Here is a 26903-nt window from a genome sequence, read left to right on the forward strand (position 1 = left end):
ATATGGTAAAATATTTTTAATAAAATGAATGGTAGATTATTAATTAATCCTATTAATATGTTTAACTCATTATTAATAGATAAAAAAATAACCCTTTACAGATGAATATTTTTAACTGATTATTAGAGACTGTCCCTTGACCCGTACGTCCTGATACAAAGTTAAAATTTCAGCTCCATAGGATTTGGAGAAAACTTAAATCAATAGGATTTCTCTAATCCTCCCTTAGGAAGAGCGTGAAATTCATAGCTCTAAAAACAGTGGCAAATCTCTAAATTGTTAAGAGGTGAATCTTGTTTGGTAAAAAAAAGTCTGTCTCTTAATGGCTCTAAAACATTCTTAGTGATTTTGTATTCTGGTCCTTCCCTTATCTATTAAGCGCCCTAATTTCATTGTAAGTAATTACCAAACAGTTATAATTCATTTTGCACTATATCATGAGAGTCTCTTAATCATTTTGATCACTTAATCACATCAAATCATTCAGCAACTGCCAAACTGCCTTTAAATAAATTCCTTATAAGTTCCTCCACGCATTTGTCAGATCTATATTCCTCCCTTTTCATATTTTTAATATTGGATTCTTAAGAAGATTTAAATTAAGGGCATGCAGAAAATCAACTGATCCAATTAGGATTGACCGACCATAATTGGATATCCAATTGTAATTGGATCGGATCGGATTGAAGATTTCAACATCTAATTTGGATTGGTCGGTTCTCGGATGGTAGTCCAAAACCGACCAAAACCGAACCGATCAACATCCAATTACCCATCCAATTAATCATCTGATGATCATCTAGTTGTCCATCCAACCATTATCCAACTATCATCCAATTAATTTATTATCAAATTGCTTAAATCGGAATTTGTTTTACGTGAGACTTTGAATTTTTAACTTCTCTTGTCTTGTTTTTAACATATATTAAAAGTGATTAATCAATTTATATCATTGTTGAAGAATTGGATTGAATCAACACACTTGATGGATACAATCCCAACCGATCATCCATTAGATATCCAATGAATATAACCGAACCGATCCAATCATCCATTACATCGAATCAGATCGGTTATCCAATGTTAATCGAATCGGATTGGTTGGCAAAATCCAACATCCAATGAATGATTGGATTGGTTCGGTTCCCATCACATCCAATAGATATCAACCGATGAACAACCATAATTTAAATAACAGTACAAAAGGTCACATCAAATGATGAATGAGCTACTCTTATAATGTTGAGTGGTAAAGATGGTACATAAATAGAAAAGGAAACAAAATCAGAAGGAAAAGATATGAGGTTTATTGTTCATAATTCATATGCATTGCCAGGTTGTACCATTTCTTTTAAATGTACAACACTTGATTAAGCATGTATCATTGATTAAGATAAGACTTATGTACATCTTATCCTTTCCAGACCCTACTTCCATGTGCGATATCTGAGTTTGTTTGATTTAGGGGCCATTTACTAAACATTTACCTGGAAAGTGCTTATCGGGTAACTTTCCTTATCAGATGAATATGACAAGGGTCAAAAATCTTACCCGGTAAGAACAATGATAAAGATGAAGAGTCATACCCGGTAAGTGAGGGTGACGACTCTTACTCGGGTAAGTGCTTACCGGGTAAATTGTTGCACACGATACCATTTTGATGTACTACAATCTTACTCGGTAAAATAAATTATAATATTGACGCCTAACGATAAGCGCTTACCCGATAAGTATTTAAGTAAACGACCCCTTAGTTACCTGAAAGATTGTTGTGTACCATAGATTTGCCCAACTCAATTACATGTTTTTGTAGTGGGGTTTATAAATCCTTCTACATGTACAAACTTATGTGTAGTTACACATACACACCACATATTAATATACACACATACATATGTATACTGTATACGGGAAGGGTTCAAACGAGAGCACCTTTATTTTGAGAGAACGTAAGAACACTCTTTCACTATAGACAATCACATGTGATACTATATTCCATCATATATGATACAAATGTGATAATAAATTAGAGATGCGAACGACTTTGGCGTGATCTAGGTTGCAGGTCAAGTCGTTCTTACACCTCTAAGCTCACTCATGTGTATTATCACATGTGATAAGGTGTTCTTGATATGATACTATAATCCATCACATGTGATATTAAATCATAGACGCAGACCACGTTTGACATGACCTAAGTCGTATGGCACGTCGTCCGCACACATCAACCCGTATGTTGCCTTTAAAAACTCACATATCATTACCAACAAGTGTGTATGTGCGTGAGAGAGAGAGAGAGAGAGATGAGTGAGAATGTCTTTTAGAGAGAGAGTAAAAAGAGATCTTCTTCTTTCCAAAGATTCAGTTTCTACCAATGATTTCTGTTTTAGTGATCAAATTGGCCTCTTTTTTGGTAATTCGATTTAGGGTTTATGATTTCTAAACTGGGTTTTTCGATACCTTCCTCTGTTTCTTGCCATATCCTTCAAAATCAAAGATTTCTGTTATATTTTCATATTTTGATGTGGGTATTCTTGAGATATTGAATCATGAAAGAAGATCAAGAACACAAGTGCCATTTTTGCAGATTCTGTAAACAGAGTTTTTCGAATGGGAAGAAGCTTGGAGGGCATATGAGGGGTCATTTAGCATTGATTTCAGCTAGCAGAATCAAGAGTAGGCAAGAAAATGCTCAAAACTCCATTAATGGCGAAAACGGTCTTCGTCTTAACGATGATGATGAGCAAATAATGATGGGTATTGAAGAACATGATGAAGACGCCATTAATGGCGAAAAGGGTCTTGATCTTTTTGATGATGATGATGATCAAAGAATGATGGGTATTGAAGAACATGATGAGGAAACCATTAATGGCGAAAAGGGTGTTGATTTTGATGATGAAATGATCAAGAAAAGTCAACAAGAAATGGATGTTGACCAAGATTATGGGTATGTTCTAAGAGAAAACCCCAAGAAATCTTGGAGAGTTTCGAATTCGATTGATGATGATGATGATGATGATGATGTATGTAAGAAATGTGGCAAAGGGTTTCATTCATCAAGATCTCTTGCTAACCATATGAGATGCCACTCAAGAAAAGAATCAACCAAGAAAACAAATGTGTGTGAAAAATGTGGTAAGGGTTTTGATTCAGTGAAGGCTTTGTATGGTCACATGAGATGTCATTCCATGATCAAAAGATCTCGACCGTCCAATCATAGATCATCATCATCATCATCAGAGGAAGAAGAAGAAGAAGATAATGGGGTGCAACCAAATCCAGTAAGAAAAAAGAGATCATGCACAAGGTACAAGTCTGCTAAGCATAATCATCATCTTCCCAGTTCTGCTGGTTTGAGTTCTTGTGATGATGAAACTGAAGGAGGGGCTATTTGCTTGATGATGCTTTCCAGGGGAGTGAGGAATTTGGATGGGGGTAAATTGGTAATTTCCCATCAAGCTGAATTTGCTTTTTCTGATTCTGGGTCAACTGGGTCGGGTCAAATGAATCCAGGTCGGGTCGGGTCAAATGTGGTTGGGCACAAGTCAAGCAAGGAACCAAGGCCATATGATCAAGATTTTGGGAATGGAGAAGCTTCTGAGATCGATCTCGGGGGAGGTATCGACAATGGCGATAGGGAGATCGAGCTCAAGTGGGTCCATAGCGATACTGAGTGGGACCCACTATCGATCGGAAAGTGCATTTCAAGAACATAGTCTTATTTTGAACCTTTTTTGTTACAGAGGTGTCGATATTTGCAAATTACTCAGTAGTTTTATGTCATGGGTTTAGGCTATTAAATGTGAAAAATGATTCTGTATATCACTAAGTGTACTCCTATGATCCTACCGACTAGTTTTCCCATTACACATATCAATATCAAGACTTATTTTTTACATTCCTAAATAGCATTTTCTTACGATGGTGTAGAAATGTCACATGAAGCAAAAAAGAAAAAAGGAAAATAAACAAAATAGAGGAAAAGGGTGGTTGTACAAGTCACATTACCATACAAGCCATTTTTATGCCCTTTTAGTTTATGTTGGTGTGTGTTTAAATGAGAATACTTTTATTTTATAAGAATGCTAGAACACTCTTTTACTATAGACAATCACATGTGATACTAAATCAGAGACGCGGACGATTTTCGGTGCGATCTTGGTTGCGGGCCAAGTCGCCCTTACACCACTAAGCCCCGTTACAGGTATTATCACATGTGATAAAGGTTTTGTTGATATGATGCTATAATCCATCAAGAACATCACATGTGATGTTAAATCATAGACACAGACAACCTTTGGCGCGGCCTAAGTCGTAGAACACGTATTCCGCATACCACCGGTTCCCCTCACGCGTTTTATCACATGTGATAAGGGTGTTCTCGTGGAATGGAGATGTTCTCGTTTGAACCTCAACCTATATGTGTGTGTGTGTGTGCGCGCGCACGCCCGCGCGTGTGTGCATGTGTGTATGTATATATGTATGTATAGATTTAGACGAGAACACTTTTATTTTACGAAAACATAAGAACATCATTATTACATGATAATACATGTGAGGGACCTGGTGGTGTACGAGCGACTTGGCCCGTGACTCAGGCTGCCCCAAAGAGTGACCACCTGCTTTGTTGGTAGCCCGGAATCACCGTATTTGAACCTCCGTAGTCACAAGAGGATTTTTATTCTTTCTTGGATTTGAACTTGAGACCTCCAGGCACTTTGACCTTTGGAGCTCAAACTCAAACCAATCAAACACCACCCTTTGTAGGGTGGTTAAATTGTGTATTTTAGAGTCTATAGCTTAAAAAAAGTTTATTTTGGAGAACGTATTTTAAGAAAACATGTTCAATTTTTCTTATGGGTGTCAACATATTTTAAAAAGCCATCTTTTAATTATATATCCTTAAATATGTATTTTGAAATTATATTAAAAAATTAGAAAATTAGGGGCCGTTTACCAAACGTTTATCTGGGTAAGTGTTTACTAAGTTACGTTATCTAACCGGATGAATATGGTAAGGATCAAGAATCTTACCCAGTAAGGATGAGACAAGGACCAAGAGTCTTACTCGGTAAGTGAGGACGACGACTCTTACCACGGTAAGCACTTACCGGGTAAATTATTGCATACGATGTCGTTTTGGTGGACTAAAATCTTACCCGGTAAATAAATGATAAGAGTTAAATTATACCGATAAGCACTTACCGGGTAAGTGTTCGGTAAACGGCACCTTAATGTGATCTGGGATCAAACCCATGACATGTCTTATATTTAGAGAAAGTCACCCTACCCATTTGCCAACTGAGCTGGACAAAGACATTTGCCTTAAACTTTTTGACTTTTTCATTATGGTGTATAGTACATGAAGGTCAAATAGAAAAGCAAAATATCTTGAAGATGTCCATATTTGCAACGTCGGTTCATATATGCATTTTTAAATAATTTTTTTGAATTTTTTTCATATATAAACTGTCTTATGTAACTTCTCATAGTATTTATTTGGCCCTTCAAACGGTATATTCAAATAGCTTTCCAAACAAAAACACCAAGCAATGTATTAGACATCGCGAAATGGCATCCATACGTACAAATATCCAAAAGAATATGGATGATAACTCCATCATATATTACTCGGTGTTATCCTGAGTAAAGGGTGTTGTTATTTGAACCCTTTTTTTGAGTTATATCAGATATTTGGATATATAAAGAACACTGGATATTGATGTATCTGAGTAAGTAATTTACAGCAAGAGGTTCATACACATCATCCATGACATATGTACTTGACACTGTTCTTGAGGAGAGGTTCTTACAGAAATGTTTACCGTAGGCATAGGTTCTTGTCCAATCACAGCTCCTTTAACATAACCCCAACTTCTCGCACTAGAAACTCAACTTCTTGTCTCGTTTCTTGTTCCATTGGAAGATGAAGTTTCTGTTAAGAACCTCCACTATGAAGTTCTATTAAGTTTTCTGTTTTGTTGAGGTGGCGCTGATATGGTAGGAAAAAGTAGAAAAATGAGGTTTTTACAAGAACCTGTGTTGTGGATGTTCTTGAACCTTGACACGTTGAAGGGTCGTTAACGTTTTCAAAAAGTCGTTGAGGGTTAACCGTCACCTAATGGTCACTTAGGATAAGGTTGACACGCCATACAAAAGTCCCTTGTTTAGGAAATCTTAAAAAATAACCAACCTTAATAAGGAGATAAGAACAAAAGATAATAACCAAACTTAGGGGTCGTTTACCAAACGTTTATCCGGATAAACGCTTATCAAGTCATATTAACTTAACGGGTGAATATGGTAAGGACCAATAATCTTACCTGGTAAGAGCAAGGCAAGGACCAAGAGTCTTACCCAGTAAGTGAGGACGAGGACTCTTACCACAGTTAGCGCTTACCGGGTAAATTGTTGCATACGATGCCGTTTTTGTTGACTAAAATCTTACCCGATAAGTAAGTGATAGTGTTGAATTTTACTGGTAAACGCTTACCGGGTAAGTGTTTGGTAAACGGCCCCTTAATAAGGAAACTTTTAAGAAAAACTACATTTGATGTTGAAGTATGTTGCAAGTAATTTATAGCAAGAGTAGGTTCAAACAGCATATAAAGACCTAAATTACTTGGAAAGATTAATGATTGAACAAAAAGTGTGCATACAAATAACAAATATGTATGGTTTAGTCTTGTCATTATCTCTGCTCATTTTTGTAACTATGGATGTTCGGACCAGCTTGCGGGTATCTCCACTAATCTCATACCAGAACCCTGAAAATAACAGCCAAGAAAATCCCCAATATCCCGATGATGGGGTAGGTCAAGGAAGTTGAAGAGGTTGAACATTCCATATGTCTCGAGCATACTCGTGAATGGTTCGATCACTGCTGAACTTGTATGACCCAGCTGAGTTCAAGATCGACATTCGAGTCCATCTCTGCAACACAAAAGATTCTGCAAATTCAGGCATGATGCTGATTTATAGGACTAGTTTTGACGAAAATTATAGCAAGTTTACCGTCGGGGTTGGCATATCTTCACAGCTAAAACTACATATTTGGGCGAAAAGTGTATTACAGATTATGCAACACCATGCTCGTGATTCTTAGTGTCTTTAGTGTAGAACCTTGTTCAAGTCCCTAAAGTGGTAGACCTCGACTCTGATACCACGTGAGAATATGTGAAACCCTATTAGACTACCCTCCAAAAAGAACCATCAAGTACAGAAGGGAGGTTCTAGCATATTGAGGAGAAATGGTCCAAGTCTAGCGATGTAGGATTACAACATCTTTTACCAATAAAAACTTGTACTTATAAAGTGTTGATGATATTTGAGCAAAAAGGGTGACCAACTACAGGGAGAAAGAAAGCCTATTGAATAGGGACATTTAAGGCTGACTCTTTCTCGTCTTCAAAAAAGTATCAAAATGCAGTTATATAAGCTATCACTTTTGCAATTAAAGATCAGCTCATCGAAGGGAAAAGTGAGAGTATCAAAATGCAGTTATATGAGCATCGACTTGATAATTTGCCGTTTGAGTTTCCTCTGACTACAAGGTAATTTCTCAGCTGGAGCCGGCCACAAGAAACCATCCCCTAGGAATCACATGTGAGGAGGCATTTCAAAGCTAACTCAACGGTTGAGGCTAGAAGAGGGGTTCAAGCCCGTCTCATGCAGGATTCGAACTTGAACTTGTTCCGTATTTGAGCTCTGAGCTACACGTCCAAGCGCAAAGTGTTGATGATATTGATTTTTAGTCTAATAAGATCCCACCCATTTTGTCATTATTACCGGTAGGCGAAGAATCGTGTCAGAAGGAAAGTTATAGTGAGAAGCGTAAGAAGAGATCTGAACCCTTTATCACTTTTAATCTCATGCCCACTCATGAATTGCACTTAGAAGGGAATTGATCCAGGTGCACCTCATTAGTGTTGACATTTAATTAGGATTGATCCAAGGGTGGAGATCTATTCTTATGCTTCTCATCATAACTTCCCTTCTCACCGGAACCCAACCCTATTGTAGTAAATTTAAACATTTGGATGATATAGCTCTTTCATTTGACTACATGTAGTGTCGAATATTGAAGGGATGAAAGGCGTATATTTCTGCATTTGGTAAGAGTTTGTTTGGTGGTTATTGTTAGTCTCACATTAGCTAGACTTGGACTATTTCTCCTCAATATATGTTGGTATTTTGGAGAGTAATCTAATCAGGTTCCACGTATTCTCACATGGTATCAGGGGACCAAATGACACTTTAGACCATTTCTATTGTTGGAACCTCCCTTCTCTCCTCAAGGGCTCTTTTTGGTGACTAATTTAATGGGTTCCACATATTCTTATATGGTATCACTAGAGCCAAGGTTTACCACTTTAAGGACTCGACACTTTGGGGCAATATGTACCGTCTAGCCCCCTCTTGACACTTTGGGACAATTTGTGCTACTAGCCTTCATTGGAGGGGGTGTTAGTCCCACATCGTCTAGACTTGGACTGTTTCTCCGCTATATATCCCTCATCTCCTCAAAGGCTCTTTTGGAGAGTAATCTAACGGGGTTCCACATATTCTTATATGGTAAAACCAAGGTCTACCACTTCAGGGACTCACACTTTTGGGAAGTATATACCCGTCTATCCCCCTCTTGACACTCTGGCACAATTTTCGCCCGTCTAGCCTTCATTGGATAGAGGCCCACATCGGCTTGGCTTGGACGATTCTCTCCTTAAAGGCTCTTTTGAGGAGTAATCTTATTGGATTCCACATATTCTCACAGTTATGAATGCTTATTTTGTCAAGTTCATAGGAAAATTAGTATGTTCGATGTGAAAGAAGAGTCTTGATACTTATGCTGAAAAAAGAAACATTGGGGAGTTTGGAAGATTGTGAACTAACCTTTTGGTCTCGATATGCCTCATCAACCTTCTCTTGGCATTCTATGTAACTCGGGAAGTCCTTGCCCACAAGGAAGTAATCTGCACGGCCAAAGCCTTCATTCCCTTCTAAAGATCCCATTAGTTCATCATAATCGTAAGGCCCAAATACACCACTTCTAACGTATTCCTTCACTTCTTCGAAAAGAGGGTCGGGCACAAACTGTAAATACAAAAGCTAATGCACATTAACTCGATGAAGATAAGCCACTTATTTGACTTGAAACATATCGAGGTCTAAAGAAGTTGGGTCTTTACGGAAACATTTTTTTTTTCTTGGTAATTGTGGGTGTTGATGCTTGCTTGCACGCACCTCTACTAATCCCATGGGGCCTGAAGAGGGGGCAAATGCCCCCAACAAATCCATGAGCTGCACATTTTGAATTTTTTTTACTTAATATTACAAATGTGCCCCCAACAAATAACCCCCCCCCCCTAAACACCCATTGCTTCCTTGGTTGACTATTGTCTTTTTACCTAAATTTTGTTCTATTTTAGTTAAATTATTATTTAATTTATAGAGTAAATTACGTTTTTTGTCCCTGTGATTTGTTAAAAATTACGATTTCCGTCCCTGTGGTTTAGAAATTGCAGTTTTCGTCCTACTGTTTGTAATTTATTGCTATTTTTGTCCTTATGATTTGCAATTTATTGTTGTTTCGGTCCTGTGGTTTACAATTCTTTACTATTTTGGTCCCTTGTACGTAAAGGTAGGAATTAGTCCAAGGACGAGAGTCGCAATAAATTACAAACTATAGGGACGAAAATCGAAATTATTAACAAACCATTGGGACGAAAAACATAATTTACTCTATTTTATACTATGCCCCCAACGATAATTTTTTTTTCTGGATCCACCACTACTGGAGGTAACATCCAGGAAAATCCTCACCAATGGCTCTGAGGAGACTCAAACTGGCGAACTATGAGGAGGATCCCCAAGGCCTAGCCTTTATTTGCCAGTTGAGCTTCCCATTGGGGTAGAGGAAAGGATGTGTAGATCATACCCCTATATCATGCCTCACGTGGGATTTATTGGGTTTGTTTGGTTTGACACCAAGCTGTAACATCTCAGGCCAACCGTACCAGATATTTTCCGCTTTGTCTATACCTCGACTCACGATTTTAAAACGCGTCTGATAGAGGAGTATCCAGTTCCTTACAAAGCAACTTTCGTTCCTCTCCCCAACCAATGTGGGATCTTACACAAGCTCTCAATAAACATATTAGATTGTGAGGCTACAAGTTTTTCTTATAGAAAGAAGTAAAGCAAGGAATACCTTGCCCTCGGCTCTTTCCTTCCGTAACCCTGATATCTCATGGGCTTGAGCGCCAAAAAGAAAGAAGTTGTCTTCTCCAACTTCTTCCCTTATTTCCACATTTGCCCCATCCAATGTCCCAATCAAGATGCAACCATTCATGGAAAACTTCATGTTGCTAGTTCCACTTGCTTCCATTCCAGCGGTACTAAAATAATCATAAAGTTGTAAATAATCACGGAAACAGCCATCTACACAGGTCAAGTTTGCATACATGTTACCCTCCCCATACCCCACCTCCACATAGGATATACTTAGGGCTGTAAACGAACTAAATGTTGAGAAAACCGTTTGGCAAAAAGTTTGTTTATTTAATAAATGAAAGAACATGAACAATGGTCTCCTTCGTTCATTTACATTCGTGAATGTTCGTTCATTTATATTCATTTACGTTTGTTTATATATACATATATATATAGAGAGAGAGAGAGAAGGAGGATCAAACGAGAACGGTACATATTTAGAAGAACACGAAAATGGCAACCCACATATGATTTTACACTAACATCACATACAAAATCACAGGCGACCTTGCCCAGCGACCTGAAGATGCAGCCACAAGTTGCCCGGACACTTTTTTTGACCAATAATGTAAAATCACATGTGATTTTGCACGTGATTTGCCCGTTTTCGTGTTCTTTTAAATAGGTACCGTTCTCGTTTGATCCTGCTCTTATATATATATATATATATATATATATATATATAAACTGGGGATCACGTGAGGCCAGCCTGTTTTCGTGAGACCCAATGAGACCACTTTTTTACACTTGAAACTTCATAGCAAAACATTGTGAAGGTAAAAAAATTCGAACCTTCACGGCAAAAAATACTGTGAAGGTTACCTTCTCACAGTGTTTTACTATGAAGTTTCAAGTGTACAAAGGTGGTATCACGGGTCTCAGAAAAACAGGCTGGTCTCACATGATCCCAAATCTCTCTCTCACTTTCTCTCTCCCTCTCTCTCTCTCTATATATATACAGGCTGGTCTCACATGATCCCAAATCTCTCTCTCACTCTCTCTCTCTCTATATATATATATAGGGTCGGGTTCAGGGGAACCCCCCCCCCCCCAAATGAAAAACTGAAGAACACCCGGTAATCTTTCATCTGGACGGTATGCACATGTACATACAAGTAATTGAAGTTGTTTCTTGGTTTTTATGCACGTGTGCATGTTATGCACATGTGCATATCGGATAAATTGCTTACAAATCACTTGTATGCACATGTGTATACCGTCCAAATGAATAGTTACAGGATGTTCCTCAGTTTTTCATTTTGTTGCGGTTTTCCCGCGAACCGGACTCTCTCTCTCTCTCTCTCTCTATATATATATATATATATATATATTATGACATTAATTTGTGAAATCTTTAATCAAATTAAATTTAGAATTCCTTTTTGTCTCTCCTATTGACCCACTTTTTCATTTCGTTATGTTATTTTTTATGAATGAAATGATGAGTAATGGTGGTTGCTTTTAGTATACTTGTGTTCGTTCGTTTAGCATCTTATGAACGAACATAAACGAACACGAAAACATATTTTCTTAGGGAACGAACATGAACACAAAAAATTCCTTTTGTTTGACGTTTGCGTTCGTTCGATTATTCGGTTAAGTTAAAGGAATGAACACGAACAAGCCTCCATTCGTGTTCGTTCGGTTCCTTTACAGCCCAAGATATATTGGGTCCGTTTGGTTTGGTTTTTAAATATAGGAATGCAACAATGGTAATGCACTTCAATATCGTTCCGAGGAACAAGGGACGTCTTATGAGGGATGGAAGTACCTGATATGCTGTGATAGCTCACTGGCAGGAATCAACAATTCGGCAACGCTTACATTGTAATCGGGAACAAATACAACCTATAATTAAGTTATAATGCATCAGCATAGAAAAGAAGAAGAAAAAGAGTTGGCAAAAGTTTAAACAGTAATGCAGGAGTAAATTACGATTTTCGTCCGTGGTTTGTTAATAATTTTAAACAGTAATGCAGGAGTAAATTACGAAGTAGAGGCCCATACCATTGTATACACCATAGTGGGTTTGAACCCTTGACCTCCAGGGAGGTTGGGATCTACCAGTAACCAGGTACCCCCAGGCCAGTGACCCTTTGATTACTAGAGCAGCATTACAACTCAGAAGGTAAGAATGCAAGCTAAAACATACCTTCAGTAAGTCCCCAATGTCGGGATCATGGTTTATTGTCATCCCGACATCTGTGATGAGTTTCACAATTCTTTTGGCTTGCGCATATGTGGCAAATGCTTTCCCCCCAAATATGCAAACCCGTGGGGTAAATTTTTCTTTCCTCTCAAAGGCATTCATTTCTTTCATCTTCTTGTAGCGGTAAACAATTCCCAAGATATTTAACAACTGTCTCTTGTATTCATGAATGCGTTTCACCTGAAAAATAATTCCATAATGTAAATGGTACTCCGCATTGAAGCAAAACCAAGAGGAACTATAATGTGGCCTTGTACTTAGGATCTGTCTGTTAGCAGCTTAATGAGCTTAACGAGACTCGAGGCTTGTTTGTTAGAAGCTTAATGAGCTTAATGGGACTCGCAGCTTATTCGGTCAGCTATACATCACTATTTGATAGTGGCTTAATGATATAGAAAGTATTCAATAAGCTTTTGGGGGAAGCTTTATGCAGATGACCAAGTTTTTTCCAAATCTACCACTTCCAATTACAAAATACCCTCCTTCCATCTATGAAAAACCCTCCCAAACAAAAATCTTCCCAATCCATACAGACAGATTAATCTACACAACTACTTTATCCATACATGACTTAATGGAAAACCAGCCAACCAAACAGCGCCTCACAGCTTATTCGGTCAGCTATACATGGTTATTTGGTAGTGGCTTCATGATATAAAAAGTGGCTTATTTAGTAAGCCTTTAGGGGGGAGCTTATGCAGAAAGCCAAGTTTTTTTTTCCAAACTTGACTCTCCCAATTAAAAAACACGCTCCTTTCATCTATTAAAAAACTATCCCAAACAAAAACCTTCTCAATCTATACAGACAGATTAATCCACACAGACAACTTGAAAAACCAACCAAACAACCCCTTACTAGCATGTAACTCTATCAAAATAGAACTTGCAAGATTTTGTATGAGAAAGGAGCTAAAAAGGCAAATGGCAGTGACCTGGATGTCAAACATTGCATCGGGACTGACACGATATCCTGTTTTTTCTTGGAGGAATGATACAACCTTCATTTTGTTGATCCTTTTTGCAGCTCTCCACTCGCTTTGGAGATCCTCGTTATCTGCAAACTGTAAGAACTTACTGGAATTAGTCCAATAGTTCCTAATCAACAGGTGCAGTCTTAAGGAGGGAGGGGATGCCGGTGCTAGCACTCTATCGTGCCAACATAGTGGAAAAAATATTAGGAGTACTGCATCCACTTTATTCTGATGTGTGCTCCTCTAAGAGCATCTTCAACAGCTATGCTATAAATTTTTTAAAATAAGAGTATAAAAAAAACCGCTATAAAAATTATATCCAACTCCAATAGCTATTCTATTTTAGCAATTCTACCATCAACTATATTATTAAAATATTAAATACATTTAAAAAAAATATTATTTCTCTTTCCTAAACACTTAATTTCAATGTCTTCTATTGTTGGAAAAATTAAATATTATTTCTCTCTCTCAAAAATGGAGTTTTAGAGATTTCTACCATCTCTCTCTTCTTTTCTCTATTTTAGCAAATGTTTTATAGCATAGCTGTTGGAGCAAAAATATACTCCAAATCTCCAAAATCTCTATTTTAGCATAGTTGTTGAAGATGCAGATGCTCAAAGTTAACAAAAAATGGTTGCAGCCTGCTGGTACATACGGTACATACATTTACCAGTTGCAAGTTTGAATCCCATTGGCTCTCTTTTAATTTTTTGGAAACAACAGTAGAAAAGAAAGAAAAAAGAAAACACTTTTGGTGTTGCAAAAAACCACTTGTATGTCATTTTTAATGAAACAATATTTCTTATAATTAATTTTTGTTTTATTTTATATTATGTTAAGTATTTTGTGCCCCTGCTTAAAAAAAATTCTGGGTCCGCCTCTGGCTGATAATGGAGTTATTATGAGGAAAGCTGAAGTTAGAGAAATGGGAAGTACTTGTTTGAGGCCATAAGTTCCAAATTTCAGCCTTGAGGTGTGGATCAACAAATACTTCCATATATATGAAGAGCAACACATTATTTTTAGGGAAATTGACTGAAATAGCCAATCCGATCAACCAAATTCACACTTTAGCCACTTTTCAGAGCCTCTCCCAAAATAGCCAGTCTTTAAGCTGATGCTTTACGCATTTGTGTAAAGATTGATTTCTGGAGGAAAAAAAAGAAAAAAAATACGCAAAAAATCTGTTTTCTTTTTTTTTTAATCTGAAGATCGAGTTTACCCAAATGCGTAAGACATTGGCGTAAACTCTAGCTAAAATGGGAATTCAATTGAAAAAGTGACTAAAAAATGAAGTTGGTTGCGGAGATTTACTATTTTGGTCAATTTCCCTTATTTTTATCCTATGGAACATACACAACATAAGTCTTTTTCTATTAGATTCCAGTTAAAACCTAAAGAAGGGAAGATGGAAAGTCAAATAACAGTCAATACCTTACGCAGTTCAGACAATTTTTCAGTGTTCAGTACCCAGTCATCTCCCCGTGTCCACTTGGTTATGATTTTGCTGAGTTCAGGATTGCAGTAATATATCCATCTTCTGGGTGTCACCCCATTTGTTTTGTTTTGAAATTTCTCAGGCCAAAGCTGCATTACGTGGTCAATGCCATCGACAATATAACGCGTGTAATATTAGTAGAATACATATAGGCCATGTTCGGCGACCATAAGTTGGGATTATTTTTTAAGCTTGTTGAAAAAGTCCCGTTTGGTTGGCCATAAGCTAGCCTTTTAAATGCTACTGTAAGTTTTTATATGCCCACGACACATGTCACACAATAATACTACCAAGAAGTATGTAAACCTATAGGGTCACAAACAAAGTATCCGTATGCTTCGATATGGTTATTGATAACCAAAAGCCCAAATTATGTCATGTTGATTTTAAATAGTCTAGCATAATAACTAAAGTATGTGTCAAAAGTGTAATTATGATAATTACAGGGTTTTATGAGTAAATGTATTTACATATAATTTTATTATGATCAATAAAAAATTAAATAAAACTTCTATTTAGGCTTAATGGGCTTATAGATAAATGGGCTTAAGAATTATCACAAGCCCGGCCCATGTTTGGGTATTGTGTTTTGTCTATAACTCAAATAGGCCACTTACAAAGTAAGGACATAGGCCTGAGCCTGAAAGGTTAATCAATCTTGTTATCACATAAAAACAGAATAGAAACCTGAAAAAGTAATATTCTAAACACCCTATGGTTTGTTTAGATTCATTTAAAAGTCATTAGATCCGAATAGGGTTTCTTTTAAGAAAAGTTTTCTACAAAAGTAACCTAAAACTTTTTCTGCTGCATTTTTAAAAGTTACCTGTTTGTTTTTGAAACCCTACAGCTACTATAAGCTCAAGGGATTTTTCCATTTTTTTTTCCCAATTATGCCCCTTATATTTTTCCAATTAACATAACCTTTTAGGTCATTTTACATTGTCAACTAGCTTATCAGCTAGTTTTTACCAGTAACGACTAGTTTTATCAGCTGGATTGCCAAACATATGTTTACCTTATAGAAGTCGTTGAAAACATCCTGCTTTACAATCTCACTGTGAATCTCAGCAACCCCGTTGACAACATGGCCACCAACAACACATAGATTAGCCATACGGACCATTTTTTGTGGTACAGGAGCTGGTTGCAGATCGGCCTCTTCCTTCTGTTCACCTTTTTGTACGGGTTCTTGATCAACCTCTTTCTCCTTGCTTTTTCCAACAAATTCATCAGCAGCAGCAACGGAGTCTTTATTAGAAACCTCTAACACTTCACATGTATCAATGGCAGACACTTCTTTTGGTTTCATAAACAGATCAATTATGGACGATGGCAGTTCAACATTTTCGAGAATTCTCATAGCATTCAACTTTCTTTCCAACAATTCAAGATTTGATTTTCCAAACTCTGCTACGATGCCAATGATCAACTGTAAGAATAACATGTCGTTAAGCTGCAGAAATGTATTATTATACAGATGAAGGATCGTGTGAGAATAGGAGTTAAGGTGAGAAGTGTAAAAAGGGATTTGGACCCTTGATCACTTTTAATCTCAAACCAACCCATGAAATGCGCTTTAGAAGGGAATTGATACGGTGTTTCTCATTGGTGTTGATCTAGTGGAACTCTTCAATTAGGATCCAAGGGTGGAGATCCCTTCTTACCCTTCTCACCGTAACTTTTATTCTCACCGGAACCCAAACCCTTATTATACAAATTTGAAAGAATGCGTTTTGCTTCACCTCCTCATCAATCAGTTCTATGATCTCCACATGCCGCGGGAGAAGTTTCTGCATGAGTTCTAAACTCCATTTCTCTAATGCTTCAGGTAAAACAGTATGGTTGGTGTAAGCCACAGTTCTGAGAAATTTCCAAGAGCAGATCACCATTACTGAACTTGATTATAGAGTCGTCAACATGGAGGCGAAAAATATATACAACAGTCATGTTTTCCTTTATGAATTTTGAGGAAGAGAATATGTATGAAACACTCAGGCAGTCAAACTAGAGTCCACCGCCATGGTAGTTACGGCGGTTATAGGTTATAAAGCAGTTAGGGTGCATTTGCTATACAGACATGATAGAACTAAACAGGACAGGACAGTAGTGAAGCATTTGGTAAGACAAAACTGGACATGATAGAACGGATAAAAATGAATTTACCCCTAATGAATTGTTTATATATTTTGATTAATTATGTAACTTATTAAATTATAATAAAGTAAATATTTTGTATAACAAAATATATCATAATTTGATTCAATTGTGAAATAAAATATCACGACATATGTATCTAGGGAACAGTTAGAAAGCTTTCATCAATACGATTAAAATGACACCAAAATAAAAAGTGCATGTAGTTTCCAATTTTTATTTTACACCTTTTCTATATTATTTTTTATTATTAATATTTAATAAGTTACATAAAGTAATCAAAATTCAAAATATAGAAACCGTATAAAAATAATATTTTGGGGACAGCAAAGTGTAAGTTTAATGAGCATAAAATACAATAAATAAAATTTTAAAAATGAATAAAATGTCAAAAGGAAGGAGTACCTGATGTTTTAGAAGAGAATTAGGTTTTATTTTTAGGTTATATGGGTAAAATATAAGTCTGTTCCACCTTGTTCCATGGGGTGGGGGTAGAACACGCTTGTTCTACTCTGTTCCACGTAAAAGTCCTACCAAACATGGAACAGTGATCCCTGTTATGTCCTGTGTACCAAACGCATCCTTAAGGATACTCACTGATCAACATCAGTGGGACCACCACAAAGGGTGTGACCCCCGCCATTCTGCCATCCTGGGTTCAAGTTAGCTTATACAAAATAGCCGATGAAATTATAATCACCAACAAAAAATTCATCTAGCAGGTTGTGCAGCTAAGAAATACCTTTGGGTGATATCCCAAGCTTCCTTCCAGCTAATTCCCTTCAAATCCATCAATATCCTCATCAGCTCCGGAATGCAGAGTGTCGGGTGGGTATCATTCATCTGCACAGCAACCTTCTCTGGAAATTCTTTCCATAACACATTCTCCCCAGATCTCTTCTCAAAACGTGTGATAATATCTTGGAGAGAGGCGGAGCATAATGTATATTGTTGTTTCAGTCTGAGCGTCTTCCCTTCCAACGAATCATCCCCTGGATATAGTATATAGCATATCTGGTGGCAGAGGAGAATCTTGTATCAGTATATGGTTATCAATACCATGTCAACAATCACTCTAGTTAGCACAACCAATATAAGTAGTTGAATGTACCGAGTGTGAAGCTTCTGGCAGTCCAGATTAGGAAGGCACACATGTCACCTCCCCCCCCCCCCCTAAAAAAACGGAATTATATATTTTTTAGCAAAATGTTGCAGAGCTTTTTTTCTTTCAACGCAGTGGACATTACCTAGTTCCCAAATAAAGGGCCTGTTTTTTAGCAGCATGATGAGCTTAATGGGACTCACAGCTTATTCAATCAGCTATATGCGACTGTTTGGTAGTGGCTTAATGATATAGAAAGTGATTTATTCAAAAAGCTTCTAGGGGAGAGCTTTATACAGAAAGTCAAGTTTTTTTCCTAAACCTGCCTCTTCCAATTAACAAACAAGTTTCTTCCATCTATGGAAAAACCCTCCCAACCAAAAACCTTCCCAATTGATACAGACAGATTAATCTACACAAACGATTTTATCTATACAGGATTTAATGAAAAACCAACCAAACAGCCCCGACGCCAGTATATCCCACCATGAGGAGGGTCTGGGGAGGGTAAGATGTAAGCAGACGCTACGTACACCCCAAAAAAGAAGTAGAGCGGTTGTTTCCGTGAAGACATTACCTAGTTCCTATCAGGTGTAAACTACCCAAACCCTAATATGCATTAGAAGCATAAGGAAGTAAAATAACATATTGCCTTGATCTATAGCCATAAGTGAGCAGGGTTTTTCTTTGTAATTGTAAAAAGACGGAACAAAATCAAATATAAGACGAAAGATCGTGTGAGAATAGGAGTTAAGGAGAGAATTGTAAGAAGGGAATTGGACCCTTGATCACTTTTACTTAGTGTTGATCTAATGCTTCAGATTAAGTCCCAAAATAATCCATGAATTAGCTTAGAAGGGTATTTTTCAATTGATCTTCAATTAGGATTGATCCAAGGGTGGATATCCTATCTTATCCGTCTCAAGATAACTACTATTCTTACCGGAAACCAACTCTCAAATATAATGTAGTAATGTAGAAATATAATGCATCATTTAGTGTTTGGACCTTTTCCGCATTTGCTTGGCTTTCACATGCTTTAGTGTGTTCTCCAGAGTTGAAAGCAGACAAATCGAAATCTGCCGATGGAACTTTAGTGGACCATAGACGAAGGTTGATCGTCGTTTTTGTTTTATATCCTGGTATTGGGACATCACTTGCAACAGCCACTATATCTTCTCCCCCAATCCAACGCCTCTTTCCATCAGAACCTGTGACAACTTTCCCATAAAATTTTACGGGATAGGAGATGTCATTTCTCACAATCTCCCAAGGATTTCCCATCTACAATCAAAAACTGAAGTTAACTTAAAGATATATCATGATTTAATTTTGCCTCTGGTGGGTAGCTCAGTTGGCAAAGGGGTGGGGTGATTTTGCCCAAATACAAGACAGGTCCAGGGTTCGATCCACCCCCACCCCTGGCTAGCCTCAGCTGCTGAGAGCATCTCCAGATTCCCCAAAATGGAGAAAATAGAGCTTTTGGGGATTTTGGGGATGTTTTTGCTCCAACGAATTCTCCAAAATGGAGAAAGTAGGAGAGAGAGTGTAAAAATTTCCAAATATGGAGAACACCCGAAAAATGATTACAATGAGAGAAAAATATCATTTAATGTATTTCCACCAATAGGAAACTTTAACAATAAATATTTAGAAAGAGAAATAATAGTTTATTAGATGAATAGGAATATTTCAATAATATAATCAATGTTGTAATCTCCAAAATATAATCTGTTGGAGTTGAATGTAATTTTTTATTTTAGAAATTTTGATGTTTCATTCTCCATCTTAGAGAAATTTCGGAGACTCTGTTGGAGATGCTCTAAGTGAGCCAAAATGCCCCCTCACATTGGTGTCCTTGGAGGCGGGTTCTGTGTGGGGCCAGTTAAGGTTGCCAATAATCAACTTTTTTACCCAAATATCAGTATTTATTTTTTTGTATGGATAAGCAAAAGAGTAATTGAAACAAAAGAATGGAAAATTCACCTCAAGCCAGTTTTCAGCAATCTCCTCCTGACCTTCTTTTGTGATTAGCTGTTTGAACAAACCATACTTGTATCTGAGCCCATAACCCCAAGCTGGATAATTTAATGTTGCCAAAGAGTCCAGAAAACAAGAAGCAAGCCTGCCAAGCCCCCCATTTCCTAGAGCAGCATCTGGTTCCTATGAATTTTAGACCCAAAAGTTTAGTATAACCTGGAAGATAACAGGGCAGCTATAATTCTATAAATGCAGTTAATGTTGGAAGCTTGTTAGAAAAAGGAACTTGTCCCACTTAGGAATCAAATACAAAAAGCACTCGCTTAATAAAGCCTAAGGCTTGGGCATTATATGAATGAGTGAGTTACATGAACTTAGGCTTTAGTGTGTGATTGGATTTTGCAAATGATGTGCTTTTAGGCCAAAACAGTGATGGAAGCGGGTTATGACAGAGTCGTATAAATACCAGATACATTTGGGACAGAAATCTCTCTCGATTCCAGCTCAATTTTCTGGGTTCTCTCTTCCTTTTTCATCACAAATCCATTACCAAACATAGTTTGATTTACTAGATTCAAGTCTTACTTGCATATGATTGTTGTATCCTCTAGACGGACGCTCTACAGGCAAATTTTCTGTCTTAGGACACTGCATGGTGCAAGCCTCAATCTATTTCTCGATTAAAGCAAGAAACTACCCTATCAAGTAAGATTTTCTATTGATTGTATGCTGTTCTATGGTTACTCTATAGATTTTATACAAGAATTTCAATTTTCTGCATTTTCTTTATTCATATATACACATATTTTGATCAAGTGATCGATTACTCCTAATAGTTAAAAGAGAGCAACAAAGAAAAACTTGATATAACATCTGCACACATGGTCTCAACTTACAAGAATATATGCCCTTTAAGAAAAAAGTAAAATGCATATGATGATGTATATGATTCAGAAAATTTTCACCTGTGAAACCACATCCTCAAGTTTGTGGCCAAGCTTGCTCAAAGCATCTCCATAAGCACCGCTTAGCTCTAAGTTACCAATGGCATTCAATAGTGCTCTTCCCTACAACAAAGAATATCATTAATTTCTTGAACAAAATTTTATTAGGGGTGGACTTGGTACATTACCAAATCCTTTTTCTCCAATACCGTATAGCAAGCAATTATAATTGGTATGAAAAATCTTATACCGTGTACCAACCAACTCTACTTGGTACCAACTTTTTCAGTTGATACATGTCGGTACTGGTTTTGTAGCAACTTCAAGTTACATATATGAAAACTTGCCATTATGTTCAAATTTTGAGCGACATTTTGAGTTTTCGAATAACACATATGATGTTTAAGGGTTTTTAATTGCAAGCATTGAACTTACAAGCATTGAACTTGCAAGCATTCATATGTTGAAACAAAATAGTTAAATTTACAAAGTTTAATATTCAATAGATAAAAAAATTCAAAAATTAATAAATAGTTAAATAAGTCAGTACCATGGTACTACAGTGGTATACGACTTCCAATACCATGTACCAACCAAGTTTGCATACTTGGTACGTTACTACCAACAGATTGTAATTGATACCAATTTAATTGGTATGGTTGGAACACATGTTGATTGGTCTATTTTGGTACCTTTACCACTCCTACCATTTATCAAGAGACTGGTTTTCCACTAAGCAACGATGAAAAAGAGGATAGGTAAAACATGTGTCAGAGTCCCAAATCGCCTAGACTAAGACCATTTCTTCTCTATACATGTTGGAACCTCCCTTCATTCCTAAAGGACTTTTTTGGAGATTAATATGGGGGTTCCACATATTTTCACATGGTATCAAAACCAAGGTCTACCACTCTAGGCACTTGACACTCTGGGGTAATATGTACTCATCTAGCCCCCTCTAGGGGATATGGGACAATTGTGTCTGTCTAGCCTCCGTTGGAGGGGGAGTGTAAGAGTCTCACATCGTCTAGACCTGGACCATTTCTTCTTTATATATGTTGGAATCTCTTTTCTCTACTCAAGTGCTCGTTTGGAGAGTAATCTGGGGGTTCCACTTATTCTCACAATATGGATGATGGTGGTTCCAAGAAAACATCTAAGATTTAGGGTTGACTAACAATACAATGTAATTGCATTGAGTTGTTTTCAATAAGCAAAAGAAATGATGACCATTACGAAATGGTAATTGCTAACTAGCAAAACTAAGCATAGTTGATAATAGGAATTGGTACATCTTCTGATCAATAACCAATTTGACAAACCTGTAAAAATTCCATAGACAAATAGTACGCTTGCTTTACATTCGACCTTTCATACATGTCATAAGTTGCATTCCAATTGATGATAAGTGAATCACGTATACTTTGTGCAGTGGCAAAGTATGCCTTAGGGAGATCAAATCCCTCCGGAGAAAATGATGGTGTAAACTCTGCATGGTGAGTAATTCTCAAGGCCACGGCATCGGATGTTGACATATCAATGTTGCCTCCATCTCCTAATTAAACAAACAACAAACGGTTTGATTATGTTTCATACAAGTTTGTAATTTCAAAGAAGTTTAATGGGGTTTAAATATGAGAACCGAACTATTGAATCTATAGGTCTTAACTTCAGAACCATAGATATCATATAGAAATCATATAAACATATTGCCGTTACCCGGGTCAGGTTCAGGGGAAACCCACAAAAAAATGAGAAACTGAGGAACACCTAGGTGACTGTTCATCTAGTCGATACGCACATGTGCATAGAAGTAATTTGTAAGCAATTTGTCCGTTATGCACATGTGCATAACATACACACATGCCTAAAAACCAAGAAACAGCTTCAATTACTTGTATGCACATGTGCATACCATCCAGATGAATGGTTACCAATGTTCTTCAATTTTTCATTTTTTGGGGGGTTTTCCCCTAAACACCTTGTGCCAAAATCTAATAGATTGATGATTCCAACTTGTTAAAACATAAAGGCAGTATTGGCCGCCTTTTGCAACTTTGCATCAACCCTGACGTCAAACAGAAGAAACAGAATTAAAAGAAAACACATATTGCCCTCTCATGTGCATGGATGGATGTAGGTTCAAGGGGTGGGTCATATACCCCCAACAAAAACCAAAAAAAAAGTTGCAAATTATTTTTTTAAACCTCAACTCTCGCATTTGCCCCAACTTTTTCCGTTCAAGCGCCCAACCTTTTTCCATTGTTGCCCACAACCTTCTTTCAGCGACTCACTAGTTCTCGCAGCCCATTCACTGCTGTTTGTGTCGTAATCATAAGCAAGGTTAGTGTTTTTTATGGTTTTGATATTTAACTATGGCGTTTCTTTCAGAAATGCTTGTTAATTTTGTCAGATTATGCGTTCTTCGCTGCCATTAATTGTTTCTTACTAAGGATTTCAGAAGAATCCGAAAATCAAATATCCCAAAACCGTTTAACCCGAATCTCATTCGGTTCAGATGGGTTATTATATTTTACATTTTTTATACCCCTAGACATGCCCCCAATCACTTGATTTCCTGGATCCGCCATTGGTTGTGCGTTGGATAAAAATAGTCCCTACTTCCAAATACACATGAGAATATGTGGAACCTCATTAGATTACTTTCTAAAAAAGCACTTCAGTAGAGAAGGGAGGTTCCAACATATATTGAGGAGAAATTATCAAAGTCTAGCCGATGTGGGACTCTAACACTCCCCTCCATCGGAGGCTAGGCGGGCACAGGTTGTAGTGTTGAGAGAGGGCTAAATGAGAATGTTGAGTCTCGTAGACCTAGGCTCTGATCCCATGTGAGAATATGTAGAATTCATTAGATTACTCTCTAACAAACTTAACATCGACCAAATTGAGTATTCAATGAACCTGAAAGTAACATCACATATTGAGAATGAAAGAACTTAACATTTACCAAATTGACCAACAATTAAACTACAGCATAATCTTCAGACATAGAAACATAGCATTTATAGAACCCTTTATCCCGCACGCTATTGGGATTCCACGAACCATAACCTGTAAACTATTGGTGATTTTAGTGTCGTCAATCATTTTAGTATGATTGTAATTTACGTGAGATCAATTAGGTGATAAGGGTACATCTCGATCGTGTAACCAGAACCTCTGGGTATTGTGATTGTTGGAAAAAAGAAAAAAGGAAATGATTTGTCAAATATCACCTACCAAATTCAAGGATCAATCTCGATCTGTTACAGCCATTCTCCAGCCTAGAATCATGCACAACCTTTCCTTGTATATGTCATTTGTGTCCTATAAATGTTGCTTCCAATGTATTGTAATATACACACACAAAAAAAACCAAATCAATAAAAGAATTTCTGCCCTCTGATCGACATTATGGTATCAGAGCAGTGAGACGTTCCAGACCCAACTATTCCAAACTCATCTTCTACCCAAAACCAAGCCGCCATGTCCGAAGACGGTAGCTCGAATAATAGCAACAATGATCTTACCGCACAACTTACAAACCTTTTCAAAACAACCCTCAATAACCAGAATCAAACCACGAAACAAAGTTTATCCGATAGCTTGAAGATCAGTCTCAAGCTTAACAGCCAGAATTACGCCCTTTGCGCTAGGATGATCCGAGTTGCGATTGGGGGAAAATCCACAAGTTTGTTAAGCCATCTTTCGGGTGATCCCGCACCGCCAGATCCATTAGACGACCGGTACGAGCAATGGGAACAAGATGATTTAATCGTGTTCTCATGGCTAATACAAAACATTGAACCTGCACTTGCTAGCAATCTCACCGAGTTTCCCACGGCAAAAACCCTATGGGATGCCTTGGTGGTTACGTACAGTAGCGGGAAGGATAAGTTACAGACCTTCGACCTACACGTCAAAGCAAATGAAATCAAGCAGAATGGGGCTCCTCTTGAAGATTTTTGGATAGCCCTGCAAGGCATATGGGGTGAAATCGAGAGAAGAGATCTGAATCCAATGAAGTGTGCCATCGATATAGCCACATACAATAGTATCAGGTCTGAACAAAAACTCTTCCAATTTTTTAATGCCCTAGATCGAAGATTTGACCCTATCAAACGAGATATCCTTCGATGGGATCCGCTTCCCTCGGCAGAGGGGGCCTACGCGGCTGTTCGAAAAGAGATGGCTCACCAAGGAATCCTTGGAGCCACCACTGAAAACCCACTGCCTGGCGTGGCGGCCGGTCTTGTTGCTGGCGGGTCATACGATTCCGGCGGGTCACAAGATTCCGGTGGGATAGGGCTTGTCACGAAGGGGCAACACCGCAGATCCGACTCCTCTGGAAAACCTCCATCTCGAGTGGATAAATCAAAACTAAAGTGCAGTCACTGTGGTATGTTGAAGCACACTAAAGATCAGTGTTTTAAACTGGTCGGTTACCCCGAATGGTGGAATGATGGCCACAAGAAAACTGGTGTTCCGGCTGAGAAAGGGAAGGCGGTTGCCGCCGTGGGTGTCGGCACCGACGACAATCAGATGCAAGGGGGCTTTGGTGGCATCGCCGCCTCTGGTGTGAAAAACGACGAAGGAAATGCAGGTAAAGGGTTTGGGGATTTATCCTCAGACCCTTGTTTATTAAATCCTAAATTTTTTAGTCCCCAAATTCTTGAAATATTACAAAATGAACCCCAAACTATTAGACATGCTAAAATGGCTCAAAATTCCCATAAGGCACAAAATAATGCCTGGATTTTTTGATAGTGGGGCCACTGAGACTATGACTTTTGAGTCTTCTGATATCACCCTTAACTCTGAACCTAGAATATCTCAAATACAAACTGCAAATGGGGGAAGTATGCATGTTAAAGGGGGAGGGACAATTGAGATATCTCCAAAACTAAAACTTCATAATTGCCTTTATGTCCCTTCCCTATCTCATAAATTGTTGTCTATTAGCCACGTCACAAAAGAGCTGAACAGTTCTGCTTTAATGCACCCGACCTTCTGTATTTTACAGGACATTAGGACTGGGATGATCGTTGGGCGTGGCACTGAACGACAGGGGTTATACTATGTGGATGAGGTGACTCAACACGGTACTGTGATGCTTGCTCATGGAACACCAAGTAGGGAAGCATGGCTATGGCATAGGAGGTTGGGGCATCCGTCCACAGGCTACTTGCATTTATTATTTCCTAAACTTTTCCCTTCTAGTAATGTTTTAAGTTGTGAAACTTGTGTTCTTGCCAAAAGTCATAGACAAACTTTTAAACCAAATAACACTCGTGTGAAATTACCCTTTTCCTTGATTCATTCTGATGTTTGGGGGCCGGTAGAAGTTAACGGGGGGTAAGGTTTCCCTTTTTTCCTATTGTTTGTGGACGATTGCACACGAATGACTTGGGTATACTTCCTAAAACACAAATCCGAAGTTTTAAAATTTTTTACCATGTTCCATGCTATGGTTCAAACACAATACAAAACCAACATTCAAATTCTTCGGTCTGATAATGGAGGCGAATTCGTGAACAATTCTATGAAAGAATTCGTTCAGTCAAAAAGAATGATTCACCAAACCACCTGYCCAAGACACTCTGAACAAAATGGCGTTGCCGAATGAAAAAATCGGATTTTACTAGAGATGACTCTGGCTCTTATGCTTGAATCTAATGTACCAAAATCTTTCTGGCCTGAAGCCCTTGCTACCGCTGCTTACCTTATTAACCGACTACCCACCAAAGCACTCAACCTTAAAACC

At 37.7% G+C, this 26903-nt stretch overlaps 1 protein-coding gene across 5 annotated transcripts in view; it reads right to left on the minus strand.

Moving 5' to 3' along the window:
• Nucleotides 1-6552: 6552 nt before the first annotated feature.
• The window catches only part of LOC112512105 (alpha-1,4 glucan phosphorylase L isozyme, chloroplastic/amyloplastic), a 23460-nt gene continuing 3109 nt past the window's right edge, over nt 6553-26903 (minus strand). The window contains exons 1-16 of one of the 5 annotated variants that reach the window (XM_025117914.1): nt 25045-25686; nt 24686-24947; nt 22462-22694; nt 21161-21262; nt 20202-20378; nt 19224-19499; nt 17856-18127; nt 16702-16819; nt 15975-16388; nt 14893-15045; nt 13417-13545; nt 12428-12664; nt 12047-12123; nt 10214-10400; nt 8896-9096; nt 6820-6936 (exon numbers count right to left, since the gene is read on the minus strand). In XM_025117914.1, coding sequence (XP_024973682.1) covers nt 6820-6936; nt 8896-9096; nt 10214-10400; nt 12047-12123; nt 12428-12664; nt 13417-13545; nt 14893-15045; nt 15975-16388; nt 16702-16819; nt 17856-18127; nt 19224-19499; nt 20202-20378; nt 21161-21262; nt 22462-22674 — 2673 coding nt within the window. In that variant the 5' untranslated portion in view covers nt 22675-22694; nt 24686-24947; nt 25045-25686. Of the gene's footprint in view, nt 6937-8895; nt 9097-10213; nt 10401-12046; nt 12124-12427; nt 12665-13416; nt 13546-14892; nt 15046-15974; nt 16389-16701; nt 16820-17855; nt 18128-19223; nt 19500-20201; nt 20379-21160; nt 21263-22461; nt 22695-24685; nt 25687-26903 lie in introns of those variants that run through there. The other 4 variants (XM_025117912.1, XM_025117915.1, XM_025117911.1 and 1 more) reach the window with 4 other exon arrangements.

The sequence above is a fragment of the Cynara cardunculus genome, assembly GCF_001531365.2.
Source record: "Cynara cardunculus var. scolymus isolate 2C chromosome LG 5, CcrdV1, whole genome shotgun sequence".
NCBI lineage: Eukaryota > Viridiplantae > Streptophyta > Magnoliopsida > Asterales > Asteraceae > Cynara > Cynara cardunculus.